At 41.7% G+C, this 25,999-nt stretch overlaps 1 protein-coding gene across 2 annotated transcripts in view; it reads left to right on the plus strand.

Annotated features, from left to right (window-relative positions):
• GRB10 (growth factor receptor bound protein 10) overlaps window positions 1–25,999 on the plus strand; it is a 198,141-nt gene that overhangs the window by 78,639 nt on the left and 93,503 nt on the right. Inside the window, exon 1 of one of the 2 annotated variants that reach the window (XM_038760156.1) lies at window positions 16,157–16,243. The exons of the other annotated variant lie outside the window; for it this stretch is intronic. Within the exon in view, the coding sequence (XP_038616084.1) occupies window positions 16,180–16,243 (64 nt within the window). The 5' untranslated portion in view covers window positions 16,157–16,179. Of the gene's footprint in view, window positions 1–16,156; window positions 16,244–25,999 lie in introns of those variants that run through there. 2 annotated transcript variants of the gene reach the window in all.

Below are 25,999 nucleotides of genomic sequence, written 5' to 3' on the forward strand. Positions count from 1 at the left end.
TACGGTGTGTAAGCACTATACTAAGTGCTTGGGAGAGTACAGTATAACAATATCAGAGTGTTGGTAGACACATTCCTTGCCCAAACAAGCATACAATAGGCAACAATATCCTTATCCTTCCTACATCCTTTATTTTCTAAATAATCTTTGTCTGTTTATGTCCCTTATTGGGTTGTAATATCGTTTTAGTCAAGGGATGTGTGTTTTGCTTCTGTTAAACTCTCCCGTGTGCTTAATACAGTGGCCAGTATTCATGAGGCACTCAGGCACTATTGATTGACTGGCCAAAACCAGAGGACAGGAGGATCCTGAAACAATCTCTTGCAATAACAGTAGAGGGGATATTTTAAGTTCCTTAAGGGTCAGAATTCTGTCTACCAACTGTATTATATTGGACTTTCCCAGGTGTGTAGTACAGCTCCACACACAGTAAATACTCAATGAACACCATTGATGGGTTGATTTTTTTTAGTAGTGTTTATGATTAATCTTATAGAAACTGAGCAGGGAACTAATGGAGATTCTGATCTCTAATTTGAGAGGCTCTAATTGGGATTACACATTAATTCTAGAACAGGAATAGCAGCAGGACTTTTAGGAGCCTAGGCTGTCAGAATGATGATGTGAAGACCTACAGAGGTTCCCAGTTGCTTTGAAGCTTGTTTTAAGCTCCTAGTTAATGACCTGCAAGCCTACCCCCTTCACATCTACCTCCCCACACCCCTTAATAAACCTTCAGCTCCTCCTACAGCTCGGCTCCCCCGTCTGATCCAGCCAAGGTAACATGCTTCACATCCCTCAAGTGACTCGCCTCCTCCCACCATACAGGCCGTCTTCCATGCCGTTTGTTCCACTTCCCCATCTCTTTCCACCAATTCGTGTTGTGTAGGTGGGTCTGGTTCATCACCGTGTTCAAAATGAGCAATTGGAATTGGGGTTCATTCAGATCAAGTTGGCTTTCCTAAACATGTTTTGAGTTTCTTTGCAGGTGTAGGAGCAAGTCCTAACATACCACAGGAATGTGGGCCTGGGAGTTAGAAGGACCTGGGTTCTAATCCTAGCTCCACCCCTTATCTTCTCTGTGGCCTTGGGCAAGTCACTTAACTGGGCCTCAATCACCTCATCTGTAAAATGGGAATTAAGACAGCCCCATGTGGGACGGGGACTGTATCCAACTTGGTTTGCTTGTATCTGCTCCTGGGCATAGTACAGTGCCTGGCACGTACCTAAGCGCTTAACAAATGCCATTGTTATTACTATTGTTGTTGTTATTATTATTAATAACTGTGCCCACCATCCCAAGATTTGGTCTAGGCAGGGCTCTATCATGGCCTCAAAACCCTATTCAAAGCCCACGTTCTCCAAGAAGACTTCCCAGATTAGCTCCACTCTTTCGAAGCATTCCGTTACTCTTCACCATCTTAGTATTTCTTTGTTCAGCTAGAGTCGAACTTCTGCATCAGTGCTACTCCTTGTTACCATTTTTTGGGTTGTTTTTTTAATTCCACTCTCATAGTAGAAGCTCTTTGAGTCCAGGGACTGTCTCTCAGGCCTTTATAAATTCCTGATCAGTGCCCTACAAAGAAAGAGTGCTCATTATGTCTTGCTGACCTAGGAGGTAGCCTGAGATTGAATTGTTGGATTTAGTTTATTCCCCAACCTAAGCAAGTCAATCTGTATGAGGGAACAGCAGTCAATATTTGACCTTTTCACTTAGATATTTTTCTTTACCATTTCAGATATCTCAAAGCTAGAAAAATAAATCTAAAAATCAGCAAAGCTTGGTAAAGAATGGCTGCTGATTTTTGAAGTTGGAAAGGGGAGAACTGTCCCTCATAGGCTTACAGTCTGAACAAGTATTGAATCCCCATTTCACATATGAGGAAACTGAAGTTCAGAAAAGTTCTAACTTGCCCAAAGTCATACAGTAGGGAAGTGATGGTGCTGAGATTAGAACCAGGTCCTCTGACTCCCAGGCTCATGCTCTTTCCACTAGACTATCCTCCCTTGTCCTTCCTCTCAAAGAGCCCTATGTAGTTATCTGCAAAATGTAGGTCCCAAGTAAATATTAGGGGATGAGTGAATGAAGCAAGGAACATGGTAATAGTTGTGTAGCAAGTCTGGAAATGTATCCCCAGGCATTACCGTAATTCCAGATGAGTACAGTGCTCCTCCCTTTTCACTACACCTTCCTATTCAGGATGAGCCATGCCTTCTTCACCCTTTGTTTGTGTAGTGCCACACTTACTGCTAGGCTTCACTGGAAGAAGCAGAAGACATTGCTGTATTCAGTCCAGGTGCAGGTAAAACCCAGTTGTGAAACCCAATTTGCAATTCCCCCATCCATGACAGTGAGGTGAAGCTGGAATTCTGTGTGCTTTTTGGCTTCCATGAATCTGACTTCAGATAATTAAGATCGATCGCATTTTGCGACAGTTTTGAGAAGGTAAAATATATAGCCATCAGGAAAAGACAACTCTTTATTGTGTGATTTTGAAGTCATGAACAAAATGTGTAAAAAAGACTTTATTCAAAGAGGCAGGATTTTAGGTGACTAATTTTTTTCTCAGCTGAGCTTAGAAAACACCTGATATCTAGAGTAATAGATTACTTAGGCCTTTCCTTGACCTGTTGCTTCATATCTTTCAAAGAGGATTTATTGTTTTCATTTTAACTCATTCTTAATGCAAGCAGCTTATTTTTGTTTGACAGTTTCTAAAAAAAGCGTTTTCCAACTTCTAAGCATTACTCCTTTACAGGATCAAAGTAATTTCTTTTTGAAGTTGATTTAAGGTTTAGGATGTGTTTTAGGATGGGTCAAAGAAAGTATATGGAAATTTAGAAATCTAAAACTGGAATTTGATTTTTCCTAGTCTTAAAAAAGCTTCTTCTGTATGGTAAGTGAGAGCAACTTTATGTCTTTTTTAACTGAATGATTATGATGGGTTCTTCTTTTCAGAAGATACTAAAAAGTAACAATTCCTGATCATTCTGTCCCTGCAAAATATTTGGGAAACTATAATTTTTGTAGAACAAGTTACCAGTGCTTCTCCAGGTCTAAAGCCTATATAAGCTAGACTTGAAATGATCAAGTCAGAGAAACTGTTTCCATCATATCAACTTCCCAACCTGTCCCAGCTTTAAGCAATGGAAAGCTTTGTTTCTCTTCACAAAATATGTGAGGAACTTAATTTATTTCTATTAAACTAGAGGAGAAGGGGAATCAGAGTCAGCATTTCTTACTCCTTGGGTTGGCCTTTTTAACAAGTAGAACATAACAAAAGTTTGCCATTGGGTGAGAACTTCATCTTGCGTAGTGCAAACAATGAGAACAACGGCCACTAGCTGGTATGCTTCTGGAAGTATAAGAGTTTTGCCATAGAATTTTGAGACATGTCATCTCTTTATTTTACTAGGCAGGTATAAGAGCACTCCCAAGTTAGGGAAGTGTCCAGTGAAGCAATCCAATCAATGGTATTAACTGAGCGCTTGGGAGAATACAATACAACAGAATTAGTGGACATGTTCCCTACCCATGAGGAGCTTGCAGTCTAGAGAAAGTGAAGGAAGGGATCACACCCCAAAATGGGACCTTAAGCCCTTCCACAGAATGATTGTATTTGAGCTTTCCCTTCTTCACCTCTATCTCTCCCTCCATTGCATTGGAAAGAGCAAGGGCCTGGGATTTGGGGACCTGGGTTTTAATTCTTGCTCTATGACTTGCTTGCTCTATGCCCTGGGCAAGTAAATTAGCTTCCCTTTTTATTCAGTTTTCTCATCTATAAAATCAGGATTCAGTACCTGTTCTCCCTCCCCATAAGGTGGTGAGCACCATGTGGGTCAGGAACTGTGTCTGACCTTATTGTCTTGTATCTATCCCACTGTATAGCACAGAGCTTGGTACAAAATTAAGTACCTAACAGATGCCAGTTATTAGACTGTAAACTGTTTGTGGGCTGGGATCACATCTACCAACATAATTTTAATGTACTTTTCCAAACCCTTAGTACAGTGCTCTGCACACAGAAAACATTCGATAAGTACCATTGATGGCTTAAACAAATATCACAGTTATCATTATTTTAATTCAGCAGTAGATGACTCATTCTAGGTTGGCTGTTTTCATCTTTAAAATAAGAGCGGTGAACAATGTCCAACAGGACAGAGAAGTGCACTTTAACTTCCTTAAATAGGACATACCTCCTTAGGGTACTTTTGGTATGGGGGAAGTTTCTGTTTCAGTAACAGTGAAACTTGGTTTGGTTTAAAATTTAGGTGGGTCCTCCAAAGAAGGCTTTTTTTAGGAATTGCTTTGAAGTTGTGCAATATTTGGAAATTCCAGCCTTTCCCAAAGCTCAGTTAGTATTGTTGATCACACTGGCAGTGGGGAAAAACTGAGGCTGAGGCCTTCCCTTCTGGATTCCCAGGACGAGATCTGGATGTTAAACCTCTTCTTATGCGATCCCAAGTAGGATAGAGGTCACGTGATTTGTCATTCCATGTCCAGGTTTTTCAACTCTTAGGAAATTAGGTGGTTAGACTTTCTCCCCAGTTGAATAGCATCTTTCCAAGCTGAAATTGATTTTTAAAAATTTCATATTTAATGATATATTGATTTGTCATGATATGGTATCTTTTAACCGTAAACCTAACCTAATGATAGGATTTATCAATTTTTTCCCATATTACTCTATGGAAAAATACTGACAAATTGTCACTTATTACTAGGCTTTCATATTCTTAGTCTAAATCATTATTTTCTTAACCAGATCAATGGAAACTATTTTAATGAGGACAGTTTCGACTCTACCAGCTTTTGTGTAATCCTAATTACTTTTAAAGCTGCACAAATGATATTTTTGTGGTATATAATTGTGTTCATCATGTAGAAACCTCTTTCATGAAGTCTGCATGCATATCTTTGTAATTGAACAGATATAATCCATCACTCATATTTATTGAGCCCATACTATGTGTGGAGCACTGTACTAAGCAATTGAGATGGAATAATACACAGGGTAGGCAGACACAGTCCCTACCCACAACAAGCCTACAGTCTAAAGGTGAGATTAAAATGTTCTTTGTAAAATGACTCTTTGTAATTTTGTGAAATCAGAAGACTCACTGTGTTTTATCTAGTTTTTTCCGTCTTCCCATGGTGAACTGCATTCAAATAAATGGTATTCATGGAGCTTTTACTGTTTGAGAAGCACTGTACTAAGGGCTTGAGAGAGTACAGTAGAATTGGTAGACTTGATCCCTGCCCTCAAGGAGCTTAACAGTCAAGTAGGGGAACAGACACTAAAATAATTTACAGGTAGGGGAGCAACTTTTTCCAGTTTCCACTTTGCTCTTCTATTACCTGTACATTTTTGCTTCTCATAATTTTACTAAGGCACTTAATCAGCAAATTTCTCTCTACAGGTCTACCAACTCTATTACAATTTACCCGCCCAAGTGCTTAGTATAGTGCTCTTTGCACACAGTAAACACTCAATATATGATTTATTACCCTGCCTACATTAAACTGGATCCCTTTAGGCTGACATTCTGGTTTTGAAATTTGATCCCTGCTATATTCTGCGCCTTGTAGTTGGTAATCTCTTCAATCAAGCTACATCGTAGACTGCTTACTTATTCTTCTGTGTGTTCAGAGTAGACACTCATCACTTTAAAATGTTTTTTTTTTCCACCTGGTGATCTCTTCCCGAGTAGCAGTTTCATTCTCTCTTCTGCTTGGGCTGTAGACAGACTTACTGCAGTTACTCTGTGGTCCTGTTTTGGACCAACTCTGGACGTGATTGTGTCAGAATCTCTAATAATAAGAACTGTGATAAACACTACTGGGTGCCAAGCACTGTATGAAGTGCAGTGATAGATACAAGCTAATGAGGTTGAACACAGTCCCTGTCCCATAAGGGCCTCAGAGTCTAAAGGAGAGGAAGTAGGATTTAATCCCCATTTTACAGATGAAGAAACAAATGAGGGTATAAATATGTCACATTTATGACTGGAAGAGTGAAAGGAGAAGTCTTTGAATTTCCCTCAGCCAAATTCAAAGCATTTTTCATGAATCCTAATGGATTAGAAGCTCTGTGGTTGGTTCCTGTAGACTGTAAGCTCGTTGTGGGCAGAGGATATGTCCGTTTATTGTTGCATTCTACTCTCCCAAGCCCTTAGTAAAGTGCACTGCACACAGTAAGCACTCAGTAAATATGATTGAATTTGGTGGAAAGAGCACATCTCTGGAAAGCAGGAGGCCTGGATGGTAACAAGTAGTCCTAGCCTCAGCCATAGTTCTGATGGTTCTTTACCATCAATGGTGAAGGTTCCTAAACTAAAGAATCCATGAGGTGGAGGAGCCAAGCATGAAGTTTCTACAGGAACATTCTTTTCACAAAATATCTGACCTGTGCAGGCTCCATCAGTCAGAGAGAGAGATAGAGAGTTTGTGTGTGTGTGCTTACTTTGCACCTAGGAGGTACTCAATGCATGCTACTGAATGAGTGGAAGGTTTTTCCCCAATAGGTAATGCTGGAGCAGAACAAAGAAGTACATTTTTTATGGTATTTGTTAAGCACTTACTATGTGCCATGCACTGTACTAAGCACTGGGGGAGATACAAACTAATCAGTCAAGTCCCTGTCCCATGTAGGATTCACAGTCTTAATTGCCATTTTACAGATGAAGTAACTGAGACACAGAGAAGTTAACTAATTTGCCCAAGGTCACTCAGAAGACAAGTGGCAGAGCCAGGATTAGAACCCAGGTACCTCTGACTTCGAGGCCAATGCTTTATCCACTAGGCCCCGCTTCTTCTTTTATATTGAAAGGAAAGCATAAATGAAAATGAAATCACAGCGCATTTCGGAAGGAACGCACCAAATGCAAACCCATTTTGTCCACATTTAAGTCAAGAAATTATAGGTCCAAGAGGATGTTCAGACCAATGAAAGAAGCTTAATTTTTTGGAGTCCATCCTGCTTGCCGCTTAACCCCAAATCCCAGCTTCCCGATTCAGGCTCTGTTCACCCTTGTTCAGTCTCCTACGTCAAGATCCGCCCATCTGTTCCCAACAAGGTGTCAGGAACAGTTGCTGCATATCACTGCCTTCCTGCCTGGAGGAAGTTGCAGAGCTGCCACTGGTTACAGCAGCAGCAGGGAGATGGAAAGGGTTAACTAGACAGACCAGTGTGTTTGACAGGCCAGTGGCTGCTGCTGGTCCTTTATTTCAGAGGTCTTTGAGAAGGATAAAAAGTTCAGCATGAGCCATTTAACCTCTAACTAAACCCTGAATTTCTTATCCATTCGAACCAGAATGAACCCCATGGCCTCTGGCACTTCACTTCTCTGTTGCCGTTGCTAAAAAATGTCCTTGGCCCTCAAGTTGACCGCAGTAGTATAAGCTTAAAGACCACTTTCAGTGCTAAGTAGCACTTACTGTAGTGCAGTGTGGAGGAAACCTGGAAAGTGAGCGAAAGAGTGCATTTGGATCTGTACCCTTTAAGCACTTGATATTCGCCCCACCCTCGGCCTCACGTCACTTTTAGACATAGCCACATTTTATATTAATGTCTGTCTCCCTCTCTAGACTGTAAGCTCCGTTTAGGAAGGGAACTTGTCTACCAATCCTGTTGTATTGTAGTAATTCTAAACACAGTAAGCACTCAGTATCATTGACTGAAAAAGTGTGTGTGTGTGTGTGTGTGTGTGTGTGTGTGTGTGTGTGTGTGTGTGATTTGCAAAGTGCATTCCCTGCTAATGCTTGCTTGGCAACAAAAGTTAGCATTTCCTTGCACAGGTGGAAGTCTGAAGAGGAATTTCGTAAATTAAAATCCCTCTGGAAAAACACACTCCACGCTGGGCAGACTCGGCTGCAGTTAACTGTTGATGAACAGTCTCCTTCTTGGTTGCTTCACACTCTGGGATTGGTAGAATGTAGAAAATTCTTCCTCAGGTTTTGGATTCAAAGTTAATAAATAGAGAGCTCTGAATGTATTACTATTCTGGGTCATAGCTGATCCAAAGAAATATATAACTTGTTCAAAGTACAAATTGCACTGAATCCTTAATTATAATTGAGTTTTATTCCGATGCCAAAGGGAGCGTGGTGTAGTAAACAGATTTTTGTATTGAATTCTTATCTTCGCCATCGCCTCTGTGAGACTTCAGTTTAACCTCTCTGCCACAGCCTAAATAGTTTCTGAAATATGTGTAATAGAGATTAGGCAAAGAAAATGGAAAATTTTCCAGACATAAGATATTTTCCATCAGGTGTACTAGGCAGAGTGCCAGCTTTTCATTTTGAGAGTGAGGGTTCATTGGGGAGGAGGGCTAGGAGAGGGTAGGAGCCTGTCACTACCAAGGCCAGAGCAGGACACCCATAAGGTAACCACAGGATCAAGGATTATTTATTTATATTAAAGTCCATCTTCCCCTCCGTACTGTAAGCTTCTGTGGGCAAGGAACATGTATGATAACTCTGTATTGTACTCTCCCAAGCACTTACTACAGTGCTTTGCACATAGTAAGCACTTAATACCATTGATGAGGTGGGGGAGGTGTTTGGAATACAGATATCAGTACACATGGGGTAATGGGTCCATAAATAGCCCCAGTCCAGGGGGCAGGGAGAGAATTGGGGGTGTAGGGTCACAAACACACACACACACACACATACACACACAAACAAATTGAGACTTGACAGGGTGTTTTTGCCTTCCTAGATCTGGAGACAGAATAATAATAATTATTATGGTACTTGTTAAGTACTTACTATGTACCAAGCGCTGTGGTAGATACAAGTTCATCAGAGTGGAAACAATTCCTGTCCTACATGGGGCTCACGCTCTTAATCCCCTTTTACAGATGAGGTAACTGAGGCCCCGAGAATTAAAGTGACTTGCCCGCAGTCACACAGCAGACAAATGGCAGAGCTGGGATTAGAACCCAGGACCTTCTGACTTCCAAGCCTGTGCTCTATCCATTGGGTCACATTACTCCACTTGTTTCTGTGGAATCCATGCCCTCAAGAGTTTTTGGTCCAAACGAGAAGACAAGGCAAAGCTCAGTGAAAAAACCAGATAGTAATGCCATTTTATTAAATATTTACTAGGCACTGGCTATTATGATATATAACAATACAAATGATGTACATTTATTGGCAGTGGTACAAATGCTAAGGGATTCGTAGAATGAGGGAAGTTATTTGATCAATCGTATTCGAATGCTTATCTGGGAAAAATTCCTGGAGATTGTTTCCATTACAGTGTTTAAGGAGCAAGTGGGGCGTGATTTTTGATAGTGGATTTGGGGAAGCACGAGGCAGGAGGGATGGCTCAGGTAATGGTTTGGCCAAGAAAACTGGGGGCGGGCAATGGAAAACAGGTTTGTTTGGTTGGTTCTAATCTTGGCTCCACCCACTATGTGCTGTGGGATCTTGAGTCAGTCACTTAACATCTCTGTGTCTCAGCTCCCTCATCTATAAAATGGGGATTAAATATCTCTTCTCCCTCCATTTAGACTGGGAGCCCTATGTGGGACAGGGACTGTGACCGATCTGATAATCTCATATCTACTCCATTATTTACTTGAGTCCTTGGCACATAGTAAGCGCTTAGCAAATATCATAATCATTACTATCATTCTGAGTTTTAGAGCTATAAAGACAAGGCTTAGAAGTTGGTGATGGCACGAAGATGTCAGCAAGTTGAAGGAGGGGCTTTAATTTGATTTGAGCAGCAATCAGAAGCTAAGGGAAGTGACAGTAATGTATCTGGATGGAATTGACAGGTACAGAAGTGTAGGCTGAACATACTGTTCACCTGCTGAAGAGAAAGAGAGATGGAGCAGTGGGCAATGTTGGTTGGTAAGGCTAGTGCAGTAAAATCATTGGAATATGAAATTTCTACTTAAGGAACTTGGCCACATTTGCCTCCTGGGAGGAAGAAGTTATAGAAAAGTAGTGAAATTGAGATGTTTCCATCAGTAGCTGCTTATCTTGTAGTAGCTATATGAGACCACATCAAGGGCTCTTGAATTTCTTGGGGGAGAGGGGAGGATTGGAGCTTCTGTTTTGGCCAGATGCTCTGCTTGGCCCAGTTTGGAGAGTGTTTATCATTTTAAGAACATCTTTCACTTGAAAAAAAAATTGCTTCCCACCTGTTGGAAGAAATTTGAAGACTATCTTGATTTGAGAACTTGGATTTTTAAGGTAAAACTGATGGTGATTATTGGGATATTTGTTAAGCATTTATTATAATAATAATAATAATGGTATTTGTCACGAGCTTACTATGTGCTGAACACTTTTCTAAGCTCTGGGATAGATACAAGGTTATCAGGTTGTCCCACGTGGGGCTCACAGTCTTAATCCCCATTTTACAGATGAGGTAACTGAGGTACAGAGAAGTTAAATGGCTTGTCCAGAGTTGCACAGCTGAGAAGCAGTGGAGCCGGGATTAGAATCCATGACCTCTAACTCCCAAGCCCGTGCTCTTTCCACTAAACCAGGCTGCGTCTCTGCCAAGCACTGAGGAAGATACTAGGTCATTAGGTCAGGCACAGTGTCTGTCCCACACAGGGCTCACAGTCTAAATAGGAAGGAGAACAAGCATTGAATTCTCTTAAGTGCAAGCTCGTTGCAGGCGGGGAATGTGTCTGTTCATTGTTATATTGTACTCTCCCTAGCACTTAGTATAGTGTTCTGCACACAGTAAGTGCTAAATAAGAATGATTGAATGAATGAATTGAATGAATGAATCCTCATTTTACAGATGAGGAAACTGAGGCACAGAAGTTAAATGAGTTTCCAAGGTCACACGGCAGGCAAATGGTGAAACCGGCCTTAGTCAATCAATCAATCAATCGTATTTATTGAGCGCTTACTGTGTGCAGAGCACTGTACTAAGCTCTTGGGAAGTACAAGTTGGCAACATATAGAGACAGTCTCTACCCAACAGTGGGCTCACAGTCTAGAAGGGGGAGACAGAGGACAAAACCAAACATATTAATAAAATAAATAGAATAGATATGTACAAGTAAAATAAATACATAAATAGAGTAATAAATATGTACAAACATGTATACATATCTTTATCTGGTGAGCAGATGAGCTAATTTTAGCCTGTCAGCTTGTTAGGAATCAGGGCTGAATCCACTCATGATCCCTTGGAACTGCAGTCCATCTGCTCCACAGACATCAGGTTGGGCAGGGGAGAGAGCAGAGCAGTCTGAGGAGGGGGAGGAGATGAAGTATCAACTCTGTCGTACTCTCCCAAGACCTAAGTTACAGTATCGGTTCGAATTGTGGTTGGGAGTGGAGACTGGAAGTGCAACTATTATGTTTCTAGTTCAATTGGCAATGCAGCTATATAACTGTGGGATTCGTTAAGCGTGTGCTCTGTGACAAGCACTGTACTAAGCTCTTGAATAAATACAATATATGCAGATTGGACACAGACTAGAAAACCCATTTTGGGGGCAGTGACTAAGAGGAAGGGAGGATGGGTATTTAATCCTCATTTTTCAGGCACGGGAACTGAGCCAGAAAAGGTGGGTGACTTGCCCAAGGTCCTCAGGCAGGAACATGGAGGAACAGGGATTAGAACACACCTCCTGATTACCAGACCCCTGCTCTCACCAATAGGCCACACACTTCTCAAGTAATTTCAAGTCCTTCTCTTCCTTCTGAATGCCTTGGCTTGTATGCCAGCTGGCACCTTTAATAGAATGGATATTTATGGCCCCAATTCAATTTTTTAAACTTTCAAACTTGCTTGGAAAAAGCAAATATTAAAATGGTGTTTTGTAATACGGATTTTAATTATTATCCTAGCCAGCTACTAAATATTGTTTCCTCAAATTTCAAATGGCAAAGTGAAGCACTCGGAACATATGGAGTTTAATGCCTTTAAAGTTCCAGATTTCAAAGTTTTTCTTAAGGAGGATGGAGATGTTGTCAGCACAGTTACTGACTTTCCACAGTATGGAAACAGATGATGGCAACAGGTCAAGATTCTTTGATCTTGTTCTCTGACATGGTATTTTCCTCTGATGTTTGCTTTTTGGAGGATCACTTTTGAATGTTCTTTAGAAGCCAGCATTCATCCCGTTTTTATCCTGAAGGAGGATATTAGGGCCTGCATTTTGCTGAGTCTCTGAAAGTTACCCAAGGTAGGGATGGGTAATGGACAGGGAGCCGGTAAAGTGGGAGGAGGATGGAGGTGATGGTGATTTCATGCCTCCCTGGACAGCCCTCAGAGTCACTGTCTCCACGCCCACCTCTTGCAAATAATAACAATAATAATATCTGTGGCTTTCCTTTAACTCTTACTGTGTGCCAAGCACTGTCTTAAGTGCTGGAGAACATAAAAAATAATCAGGTCAAGCACAGTCCCTGTCCCAGATGGGACTCACAATCTATGTATGAGGGAGAACAGCTATTGAATCCTCATTTTAAAGATGAGACTGAGGCACTGAGAATGTAAGTGACTTGCCGAAGGTCACACAGGAGGCAAGTAGAGGATGTGGGATTAGAACCCAGGGCCTCTGACACCCAGACCTGTGCCTTTTCCACTATATTATAAATTATATTTATCAGTGTCTGTCTTCCCCTCTAGTCTGTAAGCTTGTTATGGGTGAGGACATTTCTGCTAATTCTGTTGTGTTGTGCCCTCCCAAGCATTTAGTAAGTGCTCTTCACATAATCGTATTTTATTGAACGCATAGTGTGTGCAGAGCACTGTACAACACATTAATGTAACAGACACATTCCCTGCCCAGAATAAATACCATTGGTTGATTGATAGACGCGCATCCTTAGACGATGGACCCTTTTGCTAGGCATTGACAATTTTGTGGGTGATGTGGCATTCAGTCCATGTCCATGTCAGTCTAAGGGAAGAGGTCGGGTGTATGCCAGTTCCCCCAGCATTCCAGGTGCCATTCCGCTATGATGGAAGCCTAGAGATGGAGGAGTGCTTTGCCTGATAACTGAGAATGGGCTTGAGGATCTGGCTGTCCTAAAGGTAGTGTTCTGGTTTGTTTTTTTAATTACTTCTGAAAAGAATTTTGTGAGCCTCTACTGCAGCTAAAATCAGTATATCAATCATAGTTATTGAGTGTGCTAGTGCTTGACACATAGTAAGAGCTTAACAAGTACTATTATTGTTATTATTATTATTATTATTGTTGTAGTTATTATTGAACACAGATCCTGCCCAGGCCTCCCTGAGGCTCTGCTAACTCTGTCAGGTCTCTAGTGGGGAGGAAAACATCTGTCTTGCAGGATGATGGTGGAAAACCTTCTCTTCCAAGCCTGATGGGCATTAAAACCTATCTCTGGTTACAATAGATTTCATTCTTTCTCTTATCAATTCAGTAGTATTTACTGAGAGCCCAATGTGGACAGAGCACTGGACTGAATTTAGGAGTTTAAACAAAAGCAAAATACATGAGATGTGGCCTCTGGGAGCTTTTTCAATGTAATGGGAAGGAGACTTGTTTTGTCTTATGCTGTCGAGTTGTCTCCAACTCATAGCAACATGATGGATATATCTGTCCCAGAACGCCCCACCTCCATCTGCAATTGTTCTCGTACTGTATCCATAGAGTTTTCTTGGTAAAAATACAGAAGTGGTTTATCATTGCCTCCTTCTGCACAGTAAACTTCTGACTCAGTCCCATTCCGCTGCTGCCCAGTACAGGTGAGAAGCAGATGGCCTTCTACTTGATAGCCACTGGTCAAGCTAGGAATGGAATAGGTATGCCTCTGCTTGACTCTCCCTCCCGTAGTCGAGACTGGTAGAGTACTGGAAACTCTCCAAGTGCGACCCTGAGAGCGTGGGGAAGGAGTCAGGGAGACACAAGTTATTTTCAAACAATGGGAGCAAGAGAAAAGACAAAGTTACAGTTGGTAATAGGTGGTGGAAAGATGGATAGATGAGTAAGTGACAGAAAAAAATAAGCAGTGTAAGTAAACTGATATAACCCATAAGGGTTAAGGATTTTTGAGAGAACAGAAGTGCTGGATTGACAGAAGTGCTGTCTCCTCCCGAAGATTTGTGGGTTATTTATCCCATCCCTGGAAGTGGCTTTCTCTGCAAACCAGGGAGGGTAGTAAAAATAGTGAACCACTTTCTCTGCACATGGCTCTGCACAGATTGTCCGCTACAGAGAAAATCATTCTGCTTCACCTTCAGTTCTTTCACTTGGGAAGTGTTCAGGAAAACTTGATTGAGAGACTGCCTCCACGAATTGGTGCTGACCTCTGTAGCAGACTTCAAGGAGAATAAAAGCATTCAAGTGAAATGTGCTAGCTAAAATGGGTGTTGAATGGGGTGGCTTTTTTCCCCCATTAAGTACAGAGCTAACATCTGACCTGGTGATGTTTATCCAATGCCCTTTAATTGAACCTTTCTCCACTACACTCTTCAGGCCCCTGTGGATAGGCTACTGATTTTTTTTTTTTTTACTTAAAATGACTTCCTTGTGTATGGGAGGAAAATGTTTTCTATCAAAATATTAATGGACTTGTGTCCCACATGGTGAACATTTTAAGAGAGCTACTATAATGTAGTCTTCCCCAGTAAGATAGGGGAGAGGTTATGTGGTCTTGGAGACCTGTGTTCCGGGGCAGACTTGATATTTTTGGGCTTGGTAAGTGGAGCCAGAGAATGTTATGAGGTAATGCGTCCAAGTTTCTTGGAACTTGGGGATAGACTGCTTTCTTGGCAGGCCTTAGGGGGCTAATCCATGAAGCAGCATTTGTGTGGCTTTGACTAGGATTATTTGCTTTAATGCCAGAAGAATATTCAGTTAATGGTCAGGATAAGGAAGAGCTATTGAATTTAAGGAAAGAAGGAGGAAAAGTAGGGAAAATCAACAAGTGGAAACTCCTAGCAAATTTTGTATGGCTGCCCTTTACTCCCTTGCCGGTCTCAGATATCTAAGAACAATTTTCGGCTAGAGTCAGCTTGAGGTACTTTGACAGTACTTCCTCTAGAGCAGTAAAGTTGGAAAGATAGGCAGTCTGTCATCTTTTATTCACATAACCTCCTCCCCCCCATCCTTAGCCACACAGTCGGTATCACTGTAATCCAGGACGCAAAATCCATTCCGTGCTAATGAGTGAACTATTTTTAGGTAAGCTTCAGTTTTGACTAGTAAATGTCCCCATGAAATTCACAAGGAGTGTCTTTTTGGCTTCCTTCCTGATCTCTTTAATTTGTTATCCTGCACAGCTTTACAGTGAGTTATGTCTAGGGACAGTGGATGTTAGGATGTGTTCCCATTATGTGGATCTTTGTGTGGCCATCTGTTGTCTGTCGGGTCTTCCAAATCCTTTTAAATTCTAAATATTTTGAGGGCAGGAACTGCTCCTTCTCCATATTAAGAGAATTCCCCAAGACTCCATGCAGACAGTGGAATTTCAGTAAATGTTCACTGGTGATGGTGACTGAGGTGAATTTCTCTCCTACATGGGAGAGGGGAGACGTCACTGTGTAGCATCCCTATCTAGGATCCAGATGTTTAATAAATATCAGTCTAATCAATCCTGCAAAACATAGGCACAACTATCCTTGAGGGAGAGTTAATTGAACAGTTTTCTTCTTGGGGATTTTATGATGATGGGAGAGAAGGTCTGGGAAAGTAATCAAACATTATTTATATTTGCTCTGTGTGCAGTTATTTGGTACTTCTGAACTCTTAAGATGAAGAATATAATAGCTTGTATATAGTTTTATACAGCATAACATCAGAATCAGGAACTGTTTTTTGGACACAGCTGATGGTTAAAAAAAAAATCCCAGATGCCTTGTGAAAATAGTTCCTATGTATGAGCCACATGAATCTTGTGTGGTGGATCATGTACAGAAACACCTGATATCATGCTAAGTTCAGTGTGTTGCATGTGTGAAGTCACACCTCAAAGCAGTATATTTAGGTGTATTGGCAAACAAATCAGAAAATTCCAGTATTTTAAGAACAAAACTAATATTTACCCTGCCAGGCAGAGTTGGAAAAGCCTGAAAGTACTGCTAGTGTTGAGTAAGTCCTATTGGCTAAACATTCCGCCCAGTTACCCTGACAACGCATAAGCTTTTCTTCGTATGGAGACAATAATGCTGAGTATTTGGAGAGAGAAGCTGTTAACTTCTAGACAACATCTGATTTAGGATGTGTTACGTGGTCTACAGGACTGTCGATCGAATCAAGTCAGAATGTAGCACCTGTCTCAAAGGTGCAGTATGGACTCAAAGCGTTGCTTAGACTCTCCCAAGAGATGAGGAAAGGGAAAAGTGTATCTCTGGGTAGGAAAGGTTGATGTTTATATTCCTGCTAGTAATACTAAAATTCATTAAGAAAGAGAGACAAGCCTCGGTCTGGAAATTTCAGGACTGAGACCCAGCAGGGCGAAACGAGTTATAGTGGTTATTATTAATCGTGGTTATTGAACACTTACTATGTGCAAAACAATGTACTAAGTGCTTAGGAGAGTACAATATAACATCAAACACATTCCCTGCCCACAGCGAGCTCACAATCTAGAGGTTGGTTGTGGTCTGAGTAGTGCTACTCACACTCCCCCATTATCCCTCACTTTACACCATGTACCCACTGGGGGACAGAGTACAATAAGCGAGCAGTTAGGCAGGGACGTCACCACCATGAAGTGTGCTCATTTTTCTTTTTTTAAAAAATAATTTCATTAATTACACTGTATTGATTAAGTGCTTACTGTGTACAAAGCCCTATACTAAGCACTTGGGAGAGTGAAATATAACAATAAACAGACACAGTCCGTGCCCACAACGAGCTTGCGGTACCCATTTACTTTCAGATTTTTTTCTGGGAAGCAGCAGAGCCTGGTTGAAAAAGCACGTGCCTGGGAGTCAGAGGACTTGGGTTATAATTCCACCACTTGTCTGCTGTTTGACTGTGGACAAGTTACTTCATGTCTTGGTGTGCCTCACTTCCCTCATCTGCAAAACGGGGATTAAATATCTGTTCCCCCTCCTAAAACTGGGAGCCCCATGTGATGATCTCATATCTACCCCAGTGCTTAGTACAGTTCTTGGCACGTAGTAAGCGCTTAAAACATACCACAATTATCGGTCTGCTTTGGACAAGTCACTTACTCAGTTTCCCCATTTATCAAATGGGAATTAAATACTTGTTCTCCCTCCTACTTAATCTGCGAGCCCAAGGAGGAACAGGGACTATGTCCAACCTGATTATTTTGTATCTAAACTGGTGCTTAGTGTAGTACTTGGCAGAGTAAGTACTTAACATGCTATTTTGGTAATAGCTATTAGAACATTTATGGCCAGAGAGACTGCAGGCTTTTGCCCTAGCTTCCTAACTCAGCCAGCAGTTGCCTTGGTAGCGGCAGGATTCCTGGTCGTGGACTACCTCACAGAATGCCTTTGGTGGTTCCTTGGTCAGAGCTGGGCAAAGAACCCAGGTCTTCTGATTCCTAGAGCAGTTCTCATTCCCCTGAACCAACTAATACCATCACCATCATCATTATGAAACTGGAGTCCTAAATGATTTTGATGATGTATGTTTTAAGTGTTGAAGAGAGCCCTCTGCATTGTGAATGGTATCAATTTGTCTTGATAGAAATAAACTTTGCAGCATGTACTATGTAGATTGCTTATTTAATTTGTTCTGGATTTGTTAAGTTAGATGCCATTTAATATGCTCTGACTTTTCCCTAAGAATGTGTGGATGCTATCAAGTAGATTTTTAAGCTCCTGTAGGGTATAATTTAACCTGTGTTACTAAGTGTCATGCACCTCTGTGTTTTTATTAGTCACGGGCTGACTAATGTAGTTTGTGGATTTCCAATCCATGCTTTTTTCTCTTTCTTAACTTATGATCATTGTACTGTTTGTTAACACTTCCACCAGACAGTGAGCAGGAACAGGAGTGGAGAAACTAAAATGGGGGAGAGGGTGCAGTATTTTTTATTATTTCATTTTAATCGTATTTGTTAGGTGTGCACTATGCCACACACACCCCTAGGTGCTAGGGTAGACACAAGATAATTGTCAGACACAGTCCTTGTCCCACATGGGGTCACACGCTAAGTAGGAAGAAGAGCATATATTCAATCTCCATTTTACAGATGGAACTATTGGCTAATATGCATTGTAATCTGTTAATTAAATTAATTTAAATGGAGTTTAGTGATTCTCCATGCTCTGTTATTAATTTTTTGATGATGATGGATTAACCAACACAGTTTTCCCACTGAATTATTTTACACTAATGCCCAAGATTAGCTTGTGTGTTCATTTGCATCTTGCGTTTTTGTGTTTCATCACAGATTGTGAAGCAAAATGATCACCATTTTTGGTTTAGGATATTTTATTAATGTTTTAGTATTTTGATCTCCAATGTAAATGATTTGTGTGTATGTGTTAACTATTGAGGTGCCTCTTAGAATGTCCAAACTACCGAATCATCCATCTAAATCTAAAAAGGCTGGTTGCTAATGGAAGGCCAAATTCCATTATCATAAAATCAGATTTATAGGGCTTGTAAAGAAACAAAAATAGATTACTGAGATTACTGTTGAAATTCAAAAATAGGTGCAGATTCTATTTCAATTTCCTTTCTATTGGGGATTCTTGTAAATGGTGGTCCTCAAATGAGTGCCCTTGCCTGTAATTTTCCCTCTGTTTTTCTTTGTTCCCACTACATGCCTTTTATTCTCAAATGATTTGATTGACTAGCCTTGGCGCACAGAGCAAACAGACCAAATGTAGAAACCATTTTTAAAATAAAAATCAGTGGATGAAAAATATCAATGTTGCTCATGCCTGTCAGTTTAAACTGTGACTAAAAGGTGTTAATCTCAGTAGGGGTAGGGGCTTGATTAAAGTGCAGACTGTTACTTTTAGACATATCAAAGACAGTGAATTACCTTTATTTCACTACGAAGTGCTCTTTCCTCCATAAATAGCTTATTTTGCTAATTCTAAAGGTGATAGATTACTATTACTTAATACTTAATACTTAATACTATTACTATTACTATACTTAACAATTATCCTGTTGCTTGTTAAACACTTACTATGTGCCAGATACTCTACTAAGCTCTGGGGGGTTACAAGCAAATTGGATTGACAACAGTCTCTGTCCATCGTGGTGCTCCCAATCTCAATCCCCATTTTACAGATGAGGTAACTGAGGCACAGAGAAGTGAAGTGACTTGCCCAGGTCACACAGCAGACAAGGGGTGGAGTCAGGATTAGAACCCATGACCTTCTGACTCCCAGGTCCATTCTCTGTCCACTATGCCAAAGGTAGAACATGGTTGATTAACAGTTATGTGTGTGGCGGTGGAATCCTCAGTTTAAAACTACAAGGCAGAAATTACGGTGCTCATAATAATAATAATGATTATAGTATTTGTTATATAACAATAATATTTGTTAGGCACTTTCTCTGTGCCAAACACTGTGCTAACCACTGGGATAGATAGAAGATAATCAGGTCGAACCCAGTCTCTGTCCCACTTGGGACTTACAGTCTAGGAGGGAGAACCAGAGCCCCAGAGAAATTAAGTGACTTGTCCAAGGTCATAGAATAGGCACGTGGGAGAACTGGTATTAGAACCCGGGTCTCCTTTCTCCCAAGCCCAGGCTTTTTATTATAGAACAAAGGCAGCGCCACAGGCAGGAACAGGAAACCAATACCCCTGAACAGTACTGGATCTCGGGTATGGCAAGTGAGGTGGCCACTTCTGGCCCAGCTCAGAAGTGAGTGGACAAGCTCCTGCCACCCAGCTGTTTGGAGGTTTGGTTTAGCATACCCCTGGCTTGGGTACCCCCTCCTAGATTGTATCATTCCTGTGAGCTGCAGCCCAGCTGGGTAGGTGTCCTCAGCTGGTGAGGAAAAGTCCAAGACCATGGAGGAATCAGAGGGCACAGATCTAGAAAGAAGTGGGGCGGGGGGACCTCCTCCTCCAGACTGGGTGACCGCCATAAGACATCCCATGGGCAGAAAAATTTCCAGTTGTGTCACCAGTAGTGAATGTACTGAATTTGGGAAGTCTGTACTTGTGCTTAGCGGATACTAACCGTGGTTGAATGCCCATTTTGTGAAGATGAAAAACACTAGGTGGTGCTGTCGGCTTAGCAGTTCAAGTATAATATCTTTTTAGGTGAAGCTTTTCTTTCTGCAAAATCCTGTCAGATTTCCTACCAAGAAAAGGCTCTTTAGCACTAAACAGCTTATGACAATATGTGGGTAATATTTATGGGGAAGTCGATTGCCCCACGGTCAAAGCTTCTCATCATCTGGACTCCTGGTTTAGCTGTGCCTGGACTGAAGGCAGTGACATTACCACTGTCAGTTCCAGTCACCACCATCACCAGTCAGTTCCTTTCACCAGGTGAAGCACGAGGAACGTGACCTCTTTCTTGGCGAGGTATGAAAGCCCACACCCGCTGAACACCCAGCCCCAGCCCTTCCATTCTCCCGGCTTTCTCTGTGACTTTTTTGTTCCTTTTTTTAAAAAAGAAATTTTTTTTGACAGCTGCTGCTGCTACCACCAACAGTAACCCTTTTAGCAACGTGCCGTTCCTACTCTCTGGGGCTCCAGAGTCCAGGGCTGGGCTGGGGAGGGATGAGAAAAGCAGAAGCACTGAAAAGGAGGTTCACAGCAATAGGCCTCCACTGCCCCAGTCACCTGGCTTTTCAGGAAAAAGGAGTGGGGCGAGGGAGGAAACGAGTTTTTATCTGGTGAGTCCTCACAAGTGGTAATTCCTTCTTCTGGAAGTGACTTTCGCCAGGCTGGTGTAGAACTGCCCTGACATTGCTGTTGTTCCAAACTCTTCGTGAAGCAGTTGTGTCCAGTCAGTCAATCAATGGTGTGCAGAGCTTGGCCAACGCTTAGTGAGCTCTTGTCTCCTACTTTTCCCGGATAGCTCTTCCACTGCTCAGTCCTACTCCTGGTCCAGAAGGAATGTTTGGGTTGTCTTTATTATTTTTATTATTATTAAACACTTACTATGTGTCAAGCACCATTGTAAGCGCCAAGGTAAGATACGAGTTTATCAAGTTGAACCCGGGCACCATTCCAAATGGGGCTCATGGTCTAGGAGGGAAAACAGGCATTTTACAGATGAGGAAACTGAGACACAGAGAAGTTAAGTGACTTCCCATGGTCCCAAAGCAGGCAAGCGGCAGAGCTGGGATTGGATTCAGGTCCTCTGACAACTGTGCTGCTTCTCTAGTGGGGAAACCGTTGGAGCTTTTTTTTTTGGGGGGGGTAAAGATTTAATATTGATCCAGTTGTACTTTTTAAGCTTTAGAAGAGATCTAGAAAGGTATGCGGGGGCCTGTATCTTCCAGGCTACATTACAAATATTAAGTAAGTAGCCCCAATTATTTAAAGTATATTTTTAGGTGGCCTTGGGCTATTATTAATTAGATATTCCCAGTTCCTCATTAGCAAGAAATTTTCCTTTTGAAGTATTTTGATTGCTCAGTACCATTTGCTTTTTACAGTGATACTGGGAGAATGCAAATCACCTCAAACCAAACTCCTAAAATCCAGTTGTGGACAATACCAAATTCTCAGTCATCGCTAGAGGTGGCAGGGGTTAATGCCTGCATTTCTATTGATGAAATGGTTTTGTCCCCTGATGGCTGAGGTGTAGGCTGTAATGTATCGCTAATGACAGGCCTAAGGGTGTTTGATTTTTCAAAAATATTATTAAAGTCCACTCTCAATTCATTGGTTGCTGAAATGCTATTCAGTGGAAATTCTATGGTCAGACTTTTCAGAAACTCTTTTCCTGTGTGTATGTATCTCTGAAAAGTCTCTTTTTCAGCAACCCTAAAGAGGAGAGGAGGGGAGCAATTCTTTTTTGTAGTCGTTTTAACCTTAAATTAGGGTTTGACTAGACCACTTTATTTTCTAGTTCAAAAGGCTAAGGTTATGGCTACAAAAAAGGTTTTCCTATTTGATCATTTAAGAAAGGAAATACCAGGCAGAAGTCAGTTTAGAACTGCATTTTACACATAAACAAAGTGCTCATTTTGCATGTAAGCAAAATTTGACTGTAGGGTTAACTCTGTCCATTTTCTCTATGCCGCTGCAAACTTCCGGATCCTCATTTTTCCCTATTTACAAATTCTAAGTTAGTGATGTCCGTAAGGTAGGGCCTATGCCTTACATTAGGCGAATGCTTCAATGAATTCTGAATCGCTTATCGGTAATATTGAGGAAACATACACACTGAGGAATCCCATTGTTTTCATTGCAGATTTTGTCAGTTATAATAGACTCACTAATTTCTAGAGGTGAAAATACTGTAAGGACTCGGACTAAAAAGGAGCTAACTTATAGTCAGTCTGTACATCCTGAAGGAAGTCTGATTCTGCCATTTTTGGCTTGATATTTATAGGACTTCATTAAGTACTTTACTGCTGTAACGGATTTTTGTAGAAGTTAAAGTTACGAAATCCAGCTTATTCACTGTGCCCCAGTCTCGTCTGCCTTGCCGTCAATCCCTTTCCCATGTCCTCCCACTCTACTAGAACTCCTTCCTCCTCCATAAATGCCAAACCACCACTCTTTCCACCTTCTAAGCATCATTAAGGTCACATCTCCTCCAATAGGCCTTCCCTGATTTTTCCCTGGTTCACTCTCCCTTCTGCATCGTCTTTGTGACCTTTGGGCTTTTGATAATTCACCCCACCGCACTTATGGGGTTATGTATTGTACTCTCCTAAGCATTTAGTACAATGCTGTGAACACAGTAAGCGCTCAATAAATATAATCCATTGACAGATGTCTTATAAGTTATGTATTTATATTAATGTCTGTCTCCCCCACTAGACTGTAAGCTCTTCGTGGGTGGAAACGTGTCTGCTTATTCTGTTTTATTGTACTCTCTCAAGTGCTTAATACAGTGCTCTGCACATAGTAAGCACTCAGTCAATACGACTGATTGACTGCAGTTGAACTTGAGCCACAAAGTATTCCTGAGAAAAGTAATCCAGGTGTCAGAAATGAAGGGGTCTGTGAAGTAAATGAAACAGTAGGAGGGAGAAGTTGGGAAGCCAAAGTGATCAATCCTTCCCTTTAATTTTGTTACAGTCAATCCGTCAGTGGTATTTGAGTGCTTACTGTGTGCAGAGCGCCATACTAAGTGCTTGAGAGAGTACAATACAACAGTGTTGTTAGATGTAATCCCTGTCTCCTAGGGGCTTGAAGTCAGAGTTTAAAGAAATTAATAGGCATGTTCGGTGTTTTTTTAATGTAAATGTTCTCTGGGTGTATATCCTTGTAAGTCCCAGACTTGGGCTGGGGAAAAGGGAAGTTCAGTAAATTATTTCTGTTGGATTTTGGATTTTTTTGTTTGTTTGTTTAGCAGAATGAACTCACCTCCTACCAGTTCAGTGCTGTGGAGATTAAGGGAACATTGGGTTCCTTTCCTGACCCAGGCCCAGGAATTCTCCCAGGCATTCCCCACCTCTCGGTTAGAACTTGGTACTTTATACTTGAAGACGACGACACTGATGGGAAGACCTGCCTTTGAGGGAATGTCTGGCTGAAGAAGCCAGTGTGTGAGTCAGAGTCCCAAACACACTCTGCACACACAGTCTTTTATCTTGCTGTTGTGTTGGGTGAGTGCCAGGCCTGTTGCTATTTTCAGTTTTGCCCCTATGTTCTTAATTCTCCACCAACCCCTATGCCCACATCCTCCTTTGGGCTGGAACTCCCTCCCTCTTCATATCCAACAGTCCACTACTCTCCCCACCTTCAAAGCCCTCCTAAAAATCACATCTCCTTCAAGAGTTTTTCTGCAGCCCAACCCCTAATTTCCCCTATCCACCCTCCCATCAGCATCAACTGTGTACTTGATACTCACCCAGCCCCTCAACCCTTATGTAAATAATCTTTTGCAAGCAGTCGTATTTATCGAACGCTTACTGTGTGGAATCGGCCAGTCAATTGTATTTAAGCACTTACTGTGTGCAGAGCACTGTACTAAGTACTTGAGAGAATATAATACAATAGAGTTGGTCAACATGTTCCCTGGGCACAGGGAACTCACAGTATGGAGGGGGAGACAGATACTAATATCCATAAATAAATTCTGCATCACCCTTGCGGTTTGATATGCACCCTTTATTCACGCTTCCCTCAGCCCCATAATTTACGTATTTGTACCCCTCTCCACGGTAAGCTTTTTGTGGGGCAGGGAACGTGTCTACCAACTCTGTTGTATTATATTCTCCTAAGCACCTAGTGCAGTGCTCTGCACACAGTAAGCATCAATAAATACTGCTGAAGGATTGATTGATTCTGTTTGCATTGTTGGTCAGGGTGCTGCCAGTTGGCTGTTTTCATGGTATCTTGGATAACGTGGTTGGATATTGCCTGTTGTAACAGGACTGTCGTATTGTTGCTATGGCACTCAGTGCAGGTATCTTCCTCCTTCTGGAGCCAAACATTTAGCTGTTTTGGACTTTTAGTGGCCATGTTTTTGCTGCCCTGGTTACACCGTCATTGTGATCTTGGAGAAGAATAGACAATGGCCCGTACATCTGCAAATCTGAGGTTTTGAATCAAGAGCTTTCCTTGTACCTTTTTGGTCTCTGATGATTGTAACGTAAAAACATAAGCTCTTAATAGGGTGGGCCTGTCATTTAAGCTTAAATTGTGTAGCTTATCTAGTACAGAATCCTGCATTCTGTAGGCGTTCAATAGAGATTATTAACTGATGGCATAATAGGATTACATGTAGCTTCCTCAAAATGTCTCAAGGTCCTTCCTTATATTTAAGAGAGATGAGTGCTACAAATCTGATCAGTCACTACTACAACCAATCTAAGCCAGCAAATGACTTATTTCATTGTGGCCAACTCCAGGGATTCTCTACTCCAGGTAATCCTCCTCAGCTTCTCCTCCTTTTGCCACCCTCATCTTTATTCACAGTTTTCACGATGCTGTAAAATCTTGGTTATCCTCTTATAACTAGTCAATTGCTCCTTCAACATCACTCCTCCTTTTAATCCACTAAATCCGCTTTAAATTTATAGCAGAAGCACGGCTAGTGGAAAGAGCATGGACATGAGTCTTAGAACCTGGGTTCTAATCCTGTCTCCACCACTTGTCTATGTGTGACCATAGGCAAGTCACTTAACTTTTCTCTGCCTCAGTTACCTCATCTGTAAAATGGGGATTAAATTATCCTCCTCCCAATTTAGACTGTAAGCCTATGTGGGACAGGGACTGAGTCCAAGCTAATTATCTGCATTATTATCTAATTATTACTATTATTATCTAATTATTACTATTATTATTATTATTATTACTATTATCTAATTGTTACTGCATCAGCCTCCTCTCCAATCTCCCATCCTCCTGTCTCTCCCCACTTCAATCCATACTTCACGCCGCTGCCCGGATCATCTTTGTGCAGAAACGCTCTGGGCATGTTACTCCCCTCCTCAAAAATCTCCAGTGGCTACCAATCAACCTACACATCAGGCAAAAACTCCTCACCCGCAGCTTCACTTCATCCCCTCCTACCTCACCTCCCTTCTCTCCTTCTTTAGCCCAGCCCGCACCCTCCGCTCCTTCGCCGCTAATCTCCTCACACTGCCTTGTTCTCACCTGTCCCGCCGTCGACCCCCGGCCCACATCATCCCCCTGGCCTGGAATGCCCTCCCTGTGCACATCTGCCAAGCTAGCTCTCTTCCTCCCTTCAAAGCCCTACTGAGAGCTCACCTCCTCCAGGAGGCCTTCCCAAACTGAGCCCCCTCCTTCCTCTCCCCCTCCTCTGCATCCCCATCCCCCCCGCCTTGCCACCTTCCCCTCCCCACAGCACCTGTATATATGTATATATGTTTGTATGTACTTATTACTCTATTTTACTTGTACATATTGATTCTATTCATTTTACTTTGTTAATATGTTTTGTTTTGTTGTCTGTCTCCCCCTTCTAGACTGTGAGTCTGCTGTTGG

Source organism: Tachyglossus aculeatus, chromosome 18, assembly GCF_015852505.1.
Source record: "Tachyglossus aculeatus isolate mTacAcu1 chromosome 18, mTacAcu1.pri, whole genome shotgun sequence".
Lineage (NCBI taxonomy): Eukaryota > Metazoa > Chordata > Mammalia > Monotremata > Tachyglossidae > Tachyglossus > Tachyglossus aculeatus.